Source organism: Grampus griseus, assembly GCF_964374135.1.
Source record: "Grampus griseus genome assembly, chromosome: 5".
NCBI lineage: Eukaryota > Metazoa > Chordata > Mammalia > Artiodactyla > Delphinidae > Grampus > Grampus griseus.
In genome coordinates this window covers 35,202,059-35,214,150 of record NC_138998.1, presented here as the reverse complement: position 1 = coordinate 35,214,150, position 12,092 = coordinate 35,202,059, and the positions used below count along the sequence as shown (strand labels likewise).

Genomic DNA, 12,092 nt, shown 5'->3' with positions numbered 1-12,092 from the left:
GGTTGTCCATTTTTTTCCCATAGAGGTGCTTGTAGTAGTCTCCTAGGATAGTTTGCATTTCTGCTGTGTCTGTTGTAACTTCTCCTTTTTCATTTCTAATTTTATTGATTTGAGTCCACTCCCTCTTTTTTTAATGAGTCTAGCTAATGGTTTATCAATTTTGTTTATCTTCTCAAAGAACCAGCTTTTAGTTTTATTGATCTTTGCTATTGTTTTCTTTGTTTCTATTTCATTTATTTCTGCTCTGATCTTTATGATTTTTTTCCCTTCGGCTAACTTGGGGTTTTGTTTGTTCTTCTTTCTCTAATTCCTTTAGGTGTAAGGTTAGATTGTTTATTTGAGGTTTTTCTTGTTTCTTTAGGTAGACTTGTATTGCTATAAACTTCCCTCTTAGAACTGGGTTTGCTGCACCCCATAGGTTTTGGATCATCGTGTTTTCATTGTCGTTTATCTCTAGGTATTTTTTTATTTCCTCTTTGATTTCTTCAGTGATCTCTTGGTTATTTAGTAACGTATTGTTTAGCCTCCATGTGTTAGTGTTTTTTACGTTTTTTCCCTGTAATTCATATCTAGTCTCATAGTGTTGTGGTCATAAAAGTTGCTTGATAAGATTTCAGTTTTCTTAAATTTACTGAGGCTTGATTTGTGACCCAAGATGGGATCTATCCTGGAGAGTGTTCTGTGCACACTTGAGAAGAAAGTGTAATCTGCTGTTTTTGGATGGAATGTCTTAGAAATATCAATTAAATCTATCTGGTCTATTGTGTCATTTAAAGCTTGTGTTTCCTTATTAATTTTCTGTTTGGATGATCTGTCCATTGGTGTAAGTGAAGTGTTAAATTCCCTCACTCTTATTGTGTTACTGTCAATTTCCTCTCTTATAGCTGTTAGTAGTTGCCTTATGTATTGAGGTGCTCCTATGTTGGGTGCATATATATTTATAATTGTTATATCTTCTTCTTGGATTGATCCCTTGATCATTATGTAGTGTCCTTCCTTGTCTCTTGTAATAGTCTTTATTTTAAAGTCTATTTTATCTGATATGAGTATTGCTACTCCAGCTTTCTTTTGATTTCCATTTGCATGGAATACCTTTTTTCATCCCATCGCTTTCAGTCTGTATGTGTCCCTAGGTCTGAAGTGGGTCTCTTCTAGACAGCATATATATGGGTCTTGTTTTTGTATCCATTCAGCAAGCCTGTGTCTTTTGGTTGGAGTATTTAGTCCATTCATGTTTAAGGTAATTATTGATATGTATATTCCTGTTACCATTTTCTTAATTGTTTTGGGTTTGTTTTTGAAGATCCTTTTCTTCTCTTGTGTTTCCCACTTGGAGAAGTTCTTTTAGCATTTGTTGTAGAGCTGGTTTGGTGGTGCTGAATTCTCTTAGCTTTTGCTTGTCTGTAAAGCTTTTAATTTCTCTGTCGAATCTGAATGACATACTTGCCAGCTAGAGAAATCCTGGTGGTAGGTTCTTCCCTTTCATCACTTTAAATATGTCATGCCACTCCCTTCTGGCTTGTAGACTTTCTGCTCAGAAAACAGCTGTCAACCTTATGGGAGTTCCCTTGTATGTTATTAATTGTTTTTCCCTTGTTGCTTTCAACAATTTTTCTTTGTCTTTAAGTTTTGCCAGTTTGATTACTGTGTGTCTCGGCATGTTTCTCCTTGGGTTTATCCTGTATGGGTCTCTCTGGACTTCCTGGACTTGGGTGTCTATTTCCTTTCCCATGTTGGGAAGTTTTCAACTATAATCTTTTCACATATTTTCTCAGGTCCTTTCTCTCTTTCTTCTCCTCCTGGGACCCCTATAATGCGAATGTTGTTGCGTTTAATGTTGTCCCAGAGGTCTCTTAGGCTGTCTTCATTTCTTTTCATTCTTTTTTCTTTATTCTTCTCCACAGCAGTGTATTCCATCATTCTGTCTTCCAGGTCACTTATCCGGTCTTCTGCCTCAGTTATTCTGCTATTGGTTCCTTCTAGTGTATTTTTCATTTCCATTATTATATTGTTCATCTCTGTTTGTTTTTTCTTTAATTCTTCTAGGTCTTTGTTAAACATTTCTTTCATCTTCTCGATCTTTTCCTCCATTCTTTTTCCAAGGTCCTGGATTATCTTCACTGTCATTATTCTGAATTCTTTTTCTAGAAGTTTGCCTATCTCCACTTCATTTAGTTCTTTTTCTGGGGTTTTGTCTTGTTCCTTCATCTGGTACATAGCACTCTGTCTTTTCATCTTGTCTGTCTTTCTGTGAATGTGGTTTTTGTTCCACAGGCTGCAGGGTTATAGTTCTTCTTGCTTCTGCTGTCTGCCCTCTGGTGGATGAGACTGTCTAAGAGGCCTGTGAAATTTTCCTGATGTGAGGGACTGGTGGTGGGTAGAGCTGACTGTTGCTCTGGGGGGCAGAGCTCAGTAAAACTTTAATCCACTTGTCTGCTGAGGCATGGGGCTGGGTTCCCTCCCTGTTGGTTGTTTGGCCTGAGTCCACCCAACACTGGAGCCTACGTGGGCTCTTTGGTGGGGCTAATGGTGGACTCTGGGAGGGCTCACACCAAGGAGTATTTCCCAGAACTTCTGCTGCCAGTGTCCTTGTCCCCACAGTGAGACACAGCCACCCGCTGACTCTGCAGGAGACCCTCCAACACTAGCAGGTTGGTCTGGTTCAGTCTCCTATGGGGTCACTGCTCCTTCCTCTGGGTCCTGATACGCACACTACTTTGTGTGTGCCCTCCAAGAGTGGAGTCTCTGTTTCCCCCAGTCCTTTCGAAGTCCTGCAATCAAATCCTGCTAGCTTTCAAAGTCTGATTCTCTAAGAATTCCTCCTCCTGTTGCCGGACCACCAGGTTATGAAGCCTTACGTGGGGCTCAGAACCTTCACTCCAGTGGTTGGACTTCTGCGGTATAAGTGTTCTCCAGTTTGTGAGTCACCCACCCAGCAGTTATAGGAGTTGATTTTATTGTGATTGAGCCCCTCCTACCATCTCATTGTGCCTTCTCCTTTGTCTTTGGATGTGGGATATCTTTCTTGGTGAGTTCCAGTGTCTTCCTGTCGTTGATTTTTCAGCAGTTAGTTGTGCTTCCGGTGCTCTCTGCTCTCACAAGAGGGAGTGAGAGCACGTCCTTCTACTCCGCCATCTTGAACCAATCCTCGCATCTGGCTTTTCATTTGTAAGGTATCTTTTCTCTTTCTGTATATGCTGCCTGGTTACTGTTATTTCTAAAATGCAACTCAGGCACTTGTCTACCCAGAGACTCTCAGCAACTCCACACCTCTTGACTTCTTGCTTTCAGGAACCTCCACAACCCATTCCCAAAGTACTTTTCCAACTTTATCTGCCACTACCCCCCTTCATGAACTTCTGCTCCAGGAAAACGAATCTGTTCATATGTTTATAAAACACGCTTTGCTAATGTAAAAATCTTTGCTAGAGTGATGGATGACATCTCTTCATCACTGTTGAAGTTTTAGTTACCATACAGAGTCCCCCCTGTTCTTTGAGGTCTTCCTGGTCACTCAGGCAGGAATGCCGTGTTCCTTCTCAGAACCACTGTTGTGCTGGTCATTTGTGCTTTTGCAGGCAGCTGTGTGGACCTGGGTAGGATATTTGGGGACATGCCTTTGTTAGCCTGATGGGATCTTTGCTCCTGATGTCAAAGGCCAGCTCTTTTCCACCTTTGCATCTCCTGCAGGGCCTGAGGGCCTCCAGTGAAGTGGAGTGCCTCATTCACTGGGTATATTAAAGATATTCGTGCATGTGATATTAATACAGGGAAATTCAGTAACCTGTTCTGATGTAGCCTTTTTTTTTTCCAGTTTCCCTTTGTATTTATATTGCTTTGCTCTTATAAGATTTTGTGAAAATGAATGCATTACTGAAAAACTGCCCATTCTCTTGTTTAAATATAATGACCTCTTAGTAACAAATTTGCAAGTGGAAAAATGGATCTTAAACTTTTGGTGAGGACTAGGGGCATTGTTCTGGTGGAGGAGCGCCCCTTCCTTGCCTTTGGGTGGGTTGGCCTTTGGCAAGTGGCTGAAGAGTTTATGGAAGGGTGTTGGACATAGCGGGAGGGGGAGGGAGTTGAGAAGGGGAGAAGCAGTGAACAGAGCCTGGGCCGTTAGTTTCAGGTAGAACAAGGGAGTCAAAAACCTGCACTAAGCAGACTTCTAGGAAATCTGGGTCCCTTGATCACTTAAACATTGTGTAAATTATCTCCTGGACACAGGCAGAGCTTTGTTATCCAAAACACTTGAAATTAGTTGTGATCTTAAGGTAATTACAGTGCTGAGTCATGGCACAAGTCAGTAGTGAATTCCCTCCAATTACATAGTGGGGCAGAGATAGGAAAGACATTTTATCTCAGAATAATCCTCCTTTACAAAGATTTCCATAGCACTTTTTTCCCTTCAGTGAAGGAAGTGATTTGTTTTAAATAGTATAGTCTTGTTCAAATTTCCCTATGTAGGTACAGAAAACTTATTCTCCCAAAACTTTCCTTGGCCTTCCCTCTAGTGAAAGTATAAAGTAGTGTGGGGAGAAGAACTTAGGAGCCCTGAGTTGGAATCCTGCCTCAGTTCTTTGCTAGCTTTGCAACCTTGATCAACTTATTTCTCTAAACATCAGATTCTGTGTCTCTGAAATGGGAATGATAATAAGACTATAGGGTTGTTAAAGGTTGAATGCAGTCACAGTCATCATTATTTTATGGGATTGGTGGAGGGCTGGTGGGAGAAGGACAAAAAATTGTACAATAAGCTTAACTTTTTACAGGTAATTGAGAGAGAAATTATAGCAACAATATTGGCTTGAGTGAAGGCTGTGTTCTAAGTGATTCTGTGTTCCTTAAGGGAAATTATTTCCACTGTTTAATTCTTCGCAGAATAACGGGACCACTGAGCATCAGGTGGAATCTTTCATAAGGAAAAAACTGGAGTCGCTGTTAAAAGAATCTCAAATTCGAGACAAGGAAGATCCTGATAGTTTCACAGTGAGGGCACTACTGAAGGCCACGCATGAAGGCTTAAATGCACACCTGAAGCAGGTATACATTTCCCTCTTGTACTTGTCCTTCAACAGGAAAAAGAAAGCACCTCATGCTTTGTTTCTTATCATTTGTCATTTGTGGAAGGCTTCTCCAGTTTCTTCCATTTCTATCCTTATATTGCTGGAAAAATGAGAATCTCCTCCTGAAAAATGGAGAGAAATAGTGAATAATAGATTAAAGTGCATGGGTGGGTGTAGAAATGATTCATATGCTCCTTCACTGGCACCCTCAGGACAAAGCCCAGTGCCCCTGCATTCATCTTCCCCACTTGTGTTCAGGTGAGGGTGGGGACTCATTCAGGTGGCCTCCATGCCCTGTTGATCACACCTTCTGAATGTGTATGTCTGTCCACTTCTTCTCCACGGCTGTGTCCTAATTCAGGCCAATGTTAACTCTCACTTAGACTTCTCTTGCCCTCTTTAAATCTAACCTTCACTCTGAAATCAGCATGATGTTTTAAAAATGCAAATCTGATCGTGTCACTCCGCTGTTCAAAATTTTTCAGTGGCTTCCTATTATGCTTGGGATAAATTACAAACTAACTGGGCTTTCAAGGAACTGCATAATTCCATCTTTGCCTACCTCTCCTGTCTCAGATCTCCCCATTTTCCCTGTCACACCACCACCCACGACGTCACACCAGCCACAACCATCTAAATGCCATGGTCTTCCTCATATTCCATTTCCTCTGCCTGGAACACTCCATTTCCACATCTACGCTAGCTAACTCCTACTTAGGCTTTTAAATTCCAGCAACCATGTGGTATTCTAAATGAGTCCTGCCTTGACCCCTAGGTTAGGTTAGCTATCCCTTTTATATTGTTGATGGTAGCCTGTTATATCTTCTTTTTTCAAGAAGTTCTTTTTTTTCCTACACATTTGCATTTATTTGTTCAATATCTGTCTTCTCAACTAGACTGTAGATTCTGTGAAGGCAGGAACCATGTCAGTCTTGATAACCATTGTTTTCCTGACTTGTATAGTGCCTGGACCTTAGTATGACCTTCATATATAGTTGCTGAGTGAATGAATGGTTTGGGCTCTGACTGAGGCTTTTATTCTGCTTTCTAATAAAAATATCATAAATGGGCAAAGAAGAGGGATAGTGGGTTTGCTGATGTTATCACGGCAGGACATTGAGGGCATTTATTCTGGACCAGAGGAGATCCATGTGGTCCCTGGCTTAGCTGATAGCAGCTTCCCCTGCTACTGCTGCCTACCCTCCAGAGCTCAGAGCTCCCTAGGCAGAGGGAAGATCATCACTTTTGGATGTGAGCAACCACTCAGCTTTGGTGGTTACTTTCTAGACTCTACAGAAGTCCAGCCATTCAAACGCCTGGCTGTTTCTCAGGTCTGTTTAGTTTCCAAACATAGAAAACCTAATTCAAAATGGCTTAAATAATGAAGAAAGGCGTTGGGTTAGGTAAGTGGCAAGTTCATTTGCAGAGTGGCCTTCAAGGTGGGCTTAATTCAGAGGCTCAGCAGGGTCATCAAAGACCTGTCTTTCTGTTCTACCTACCCCGTGATTAGCATCATCCCATGTTGGTTCCCCCTCTCCTGGTGGTTGCAGGGTGACTGCCAACAGGCCCCTGAGCTATGTGTTTCTTGGTCCAAGTACAGAGAGAGTGAGACAGTGTATGTGCCTCATCCAACAAACCAGAGTTTGTGCTGAGCTCTGGTTGAGCATCTTAGCTCATGTGCCCACTCCTGAGTTGATCCCCATGGTGGCCTTGCATATGTGTCCTTCTTGGAACAGTAGTTTGGCAAGGACGTAGGATACCATTGGCTTGCTGATGCCACTGAGAACTTACCCCTGGAACTGGCACCAAGGTCTGCCCCTCTGAAAATGCATTCTGCCCCTGCATGCTGGAGGGGCAGAATGGAATGTTGGGAGACAACCAAAATGTCATTTACAGCATTACTGCCCTTACAGTTTATCATACAATTTTGAATTTTCTTGAACATTTCTATAAATACCAGTTAGCCTCTCCCTTTCCTCCCTGACCCTCCAGCCTCTTAGTTTAAACTACACAAACGTCTGTAAAATCACATTCGGTTAACCCGGCTTGATTTCTGCTTCTTGTCCCTGGTGAACTCTCTTTGGCTAATCTGGGCCAGTCCCTTCCCCTTATGCTTTTGGAGAAGTCTTTTCTTGTTCCATCGTAGATCATTCCAACTGGAAAGACAACAGCAGGTCTTGGAGATTTTTGAAGAAACAAATCAAGCCCATCTTTCTTTTTATGGAAGAGATCCTAATGGTAATTTCCCCATCAGGTAAGATGGTAAGGGACTTCAAATTTCAGAGAAGTAGTAGGACAAAACTCCTCCTCTTTTTTATTTTTTACTCTCCCTTAAACCTGGGTGACTGCAAGAATGTATCAGACTTGCAGAAAGTAAATGGAGGCTGCAACTTTAATAAACTGGACTATGAAGTGTTAAGGTTTTTAACCCTGCTGTTGTGTTAGTTTTTAAAGTATGGTTTTGGTTCAGTGGCAAGCAAAGACAAGTTACTGTAGAGACAAGTCCATCTGTGTCAGCTACATATACACATGTAGAGCCAAGGCTGAGAATGTGCTGTGGGGTTCAGGACAGCTCATCACTTCAGCTCCCTTCCCTCCTGGATCGTCACTCAGAAGTGCAGTACTGTGTGCTACTGGTGCCAGCTTTTTCCTGGAGATCTCCGAAGTAAAACAAAAATGAAATTCTCATCCTTCACGCTGGAAGCACTTAGTAGAAGGATGCCTGCCTTCTTTAGAGTTCTGAATTCACTTCTTTGTTTACATCCCAGCTACAGCCATCTGGGTAGCCTTAATTATTCCTTACATGAACTTTTGCACCTCTCCCTGCTGTCCTGCTCCCTCCAGTCTCTCATTTATACCACTACCATAGCGATATTTCAGAAACATGCATCTGATCACATCATTCTCCTATTTTAAACCATTCAAATGCTCTTCATAGTTTGGAGGATAAAGCTCAAATTGAAAGCTATAGCCCAAAAGATCCTTTCTCCATCATCTGACCCCAGCTCTGATTTGTTCATTAATGTGCGTGTGTACAGTACAAATACACAACCCAACCCCTGCCTTTCTTTGTTTCCTGGAAAGTGCCATGTTCCTGGCATTTGGCCTTTGTGTTTGCTTTTTCCTTGCACACTTCCTCTTCCTCACTTCACGTAGATAATGTCTACCTGTCTTCTGGCTTCAGCTTTTGTAACATGTCCCCTTAGAAGTCCTCCTCGATCCTCAAGTCTAGGTAGATGGCCTTCCCGTGCCCTCAGGCAGTACCCTGAACTTTCCCCATCATAGTCTTATTATAGTGTGTTATGATCATTTGTCTCCATCATAAGAGTGCAAGCCCAGGGAGGACAAAGTCTACACCTCTCTTGCTTGCTGTCTCCCTTGTATTCATGTTGAGTTCCTAGCACAGTGTTTGATCCATGGATTCAATGAAAGATGCAGTGCTGATGCTCAAGGAGAGGTCAAGTTGGGGAGAGATATCTGTGTGTATTCCTCTGGTACATAAAGAAGGAGTGTAGAGTGGGGGAGGGAGAGAAAGCCAGAGAGGAGACAGAACTACACAGAATCCCTGTTTTATCACCAACTAGCTTCGTAACTTTGGGCATATTATCTAACTTCACTATACTTCTGTTTTTCTTATCTGCAAAACTAGGATTTTAATTATACTTATCTCCAGGGATGGTTGTATATATTAAGTGAGAATATATGTAATACACTTAGCATAATCCTTGGGGCATAGCAGGTGCCTATTAAAATGGATGACCTTATACCTCAACTTGCTTGGGGCAACCTCGCTTTATACCTATTGTCCCAGCGTAATTATTAAAGGTGCCCGATTTCACTCTTTTTTAAAAAAAAATAAATTTATTTATCTATTTATTTTTGGCTGTGTTGGGTCTTCGTTGCTGCTAGCGGGCTTTCTCTAGTTGTGGTGAGCGGGGGCTACTCTTCATTGCAGTGTGCAGGCTTCTCATTGCGGTGACTTCTCTTGTTGTGGAGCGTGGGCTCTAGGCGCTCGGGCTTCAGTAGTTGTGGCACACGGGCTCAGTAGTTGTGGCTCACGGGCTCTAGAGTACAGGCTCAGTAGTTGTGGTGCATGGGCTTAGTTGCTCCATGGCATGTGGGATCTTCCCGGACCAGGGCTCGAACACGTGTCCCCTGCATTGGCAGGCGGATTCTTAACCACTGAGCCACCAGGGAAGTCCCCATTTCACTCTTAAGAGTCCTGTTTTGGACAATAGATGACATGGTCTCCCTACTAATAGATGAGCTACTAGAACTGGAGAGGAACTCAGAGGTTAATTGGTCCATTCCTCCCCCATGTCACAGATAAGAGGACTTAGGTCAAGAGGTGGGTGTTTACCCCAGAGGAGCAAGTCTTTAGCACAGAGTGTGTGCTGGAATCTCCTATGTTTTGCTTCACCTATTAATCCCTCTCTTTCCATCTGATTCTGAGTCCCAGGGTATTTCTTATGTGTTCAGCTTCTGTTTCCCATCAATGTATTGATGTATATAATTTCCTGCTTAGACTTAAATCCATCAGAGAGACTCTCATTCACCTTAAAACACCGTTTCAATTCTCTGTTCTTCAGACTGAATAAGCCTAGTTCTGTAAAACTTTTCTAATAGGTTAAAAATGATCTTTTAAATCACCTTAAAAAAAAAAAAAAAGAGATGGGGGACCTGAGGCTACATGGTGGCAGAACTGGGTCTCCTAACTTGAAGAGCAGTGTTACTTCTATTACCATATCTTACTACTTTCTTAATTCTAGGGTTTTTGAATAGTTAATGATCAGCTTTAATTGATCTTCAAAGGCAGTCAATGTATATAAACCAGGCAACTAAAATTACCCTGTAAACCTGCCACCCACCCTCCTCCACTATTTTCTGAACTGCCTTTTCCCCAACCGAGTTCTCACAGTTCCCCCTCCCCATCCTGCATTGTATCTTTGATTAGTTTCTATGGATATATGTAGATGCTCTTCCTGACCTTTTGATTTCGGGTGGTTTTGCTCACCTACATTTATTCCATTTATGAGATAATCTCTGTTCAGCTGAAAGTCCCGGGAGGGCGGGGCCTCTTGGTCTCCTCTTACATCATGTAGTTAGCAGTGAATCACCTAATACATATTTTTAGGGATGACAATTGGAAAAAGAGTCTAAACCCTTTTAGCAGAGTGGTCTTTTTGTTTTTTTTTCCTGTCCCCTAGAGTAAAGAGATCTCTAGCCTGGAAAATTAATTCACATGAGGAGGAATTCAGAATCTACAATACATCTTTCCTGTGCTTACCACAGAGGGAATGATTTTAATGAACAGATAAGCTCTGCTGCAGTTTACTTAAAGAAAAACAATCTTATTGCCTCATAGATATACTTGGATTTTATTTGTTTTTAATGTTTCCAAATTCTAAATAGTAATTAAGTGATCAGTCTGATTAGTTTTTTTTAGTCAACTGAATTGGCTGTTAATGACTTGTGGCCATTTTTCAAAATTAAATCTACTTTTAACTGAAGATGATTTATTCCCCCTCAGGGCATTGATAGGAATACATCCTGTGCTCTAGAGAGCCTTGTGAACAGGCAGTAGAGAGGCCTGCACACCTGGGCATTACTGAGAGGTCCTTGACCCCAGCTTTGGGGAGCTGTTGGCAGCTGCCATCTCCTGATGGTGCCCAGGTCTCTCTCTGCAGCATCCCCCCCCTCTCTCAAGGCAGACACAGCCACCTTCAGGGAAGTGGAGGGTAGAGCAGGAGGAAATGAGCAGGACCTTCCGGCTGCCCACCAAGAGATGGAAGGAGAGAGGGACTCCATGCCCTTCCACCAGAACTAAGGAGAAAACAAAAGCAAAGAAGAAAAGTAGTCATATTATGCTTTATTTACTCAGCATCCAGATGTGAAGGAAAGTGGAAAGAAAACACATGGACGATCCCTCATGACCAACTTCGGAAAACATAAGGTACGAATTAAGGAAGATAAGTGTGCATAATTCAGGTAATTTAAAGCGTCTAGAGGGTGACAGGAGACTATCATCATGACCTTGGAATAACTGCAGATTTCTCAATGAGGACCCCAGAAAAGGAAAAAGTTGATAATTAAACTATTTTATAATTTAAGAACTCCTATTCATCAGAAGTATCAAAGAGCAAATAACATACTGGGAAAGAATATTTTCAATATTCTGTACAAGTCCACAAAGGATTTCTTTCCTGAATATATAAAGAATTCCTATAAATCAATAAAGAAGGCACACTAATTTTTAAAAAACAAGCAAAAGCCTTAAATGAACTTCACAACAGAAGATATCCAAGTGGCTAATATGGAAAAGGTTCTCCCCCTTATCAGTCCTCTGGGAAATGCAAACTAAAATGATGATGAGATTCCGTGTACACCCACCACAACAGCAAACATAAAGAGATTGACAACAGCATGTGTTAGTGAGGATGCTGGGCAACTTGAGCTCTCATCAACTGCTAATGGGAACCTGCCTTTGTGCAGCTACTTCCACACACTGTTTCACAGTACCAACTAAAGCCACTCTATGAACCATGTCTTATCAGTTCCATTGTTAGGTGTGTGTCACGAGACAAACAACGATATTTACAGGGGCATTAGTTGCAATACTACAAACAGGAGACAGTTCAAACGTCCATCAGCATTAGAAAGGATAAAAACTGTGACGTATTCACATAAGGGAATATTTATCAGCAATGAGAATGACAAAATTATAACTACATGCAATAGTGTGATCTTTGTAAACATGACATTGAGCAAAAGAAGCCAGACCCAAGAGAGTACATACAGTTTGAGTCCATTTATATGAAGCTCAAAAACAGGCAAAAAAAAATCTATGGGATAAAAGTCAAGATAGTAGTTACCTTTGGGGAGAAGGTGATGACCGAACGGGAGAACCTGAAGGCTTTGGGGCAGATAATATTCCATTTCCTCACTTGGGTGGTTTCACTTTGTGGAAAGCCATCATGCTGTGCACTTACGATTCCTGTGCTTTTCTAAGTGTATGCTTTACCTTCA

At 41.8% G+C, this 12,092-nt stretch overlaps 1 protein-coding gene across 5 annotated transcripts in view; it reads left to right on the top strand.

Annotated features, from left to right (window-relative positions):
* Window positions 1-12,092, top strand: part of PLCH1 (phospholipase C eta 1) — a gene marked incomplete at its 5' end in the record, with an annotated part of 212,634 nt that overhangs the window by 168,949 nt on the left and 31,593 nt on the right. For all 5 annotated transcript variants that reach the window (XM_082655618.1, XM_082655617.1, XM_082655615.1 and 2 more), the window contains 2 exons: window positions 4,882-5,043; window positions 10,948-11,019. In XM_082655618.1, coding sequence (XP_082511744.1) covers window positions 4,882-5,043; window positions 10,948-11,019 — 234 coding nt within the window. The remainder of the gene's footprint in view (window positions 1-4,881; window positions 5,044-10,947; window positions 11,020-12,092) is intronic.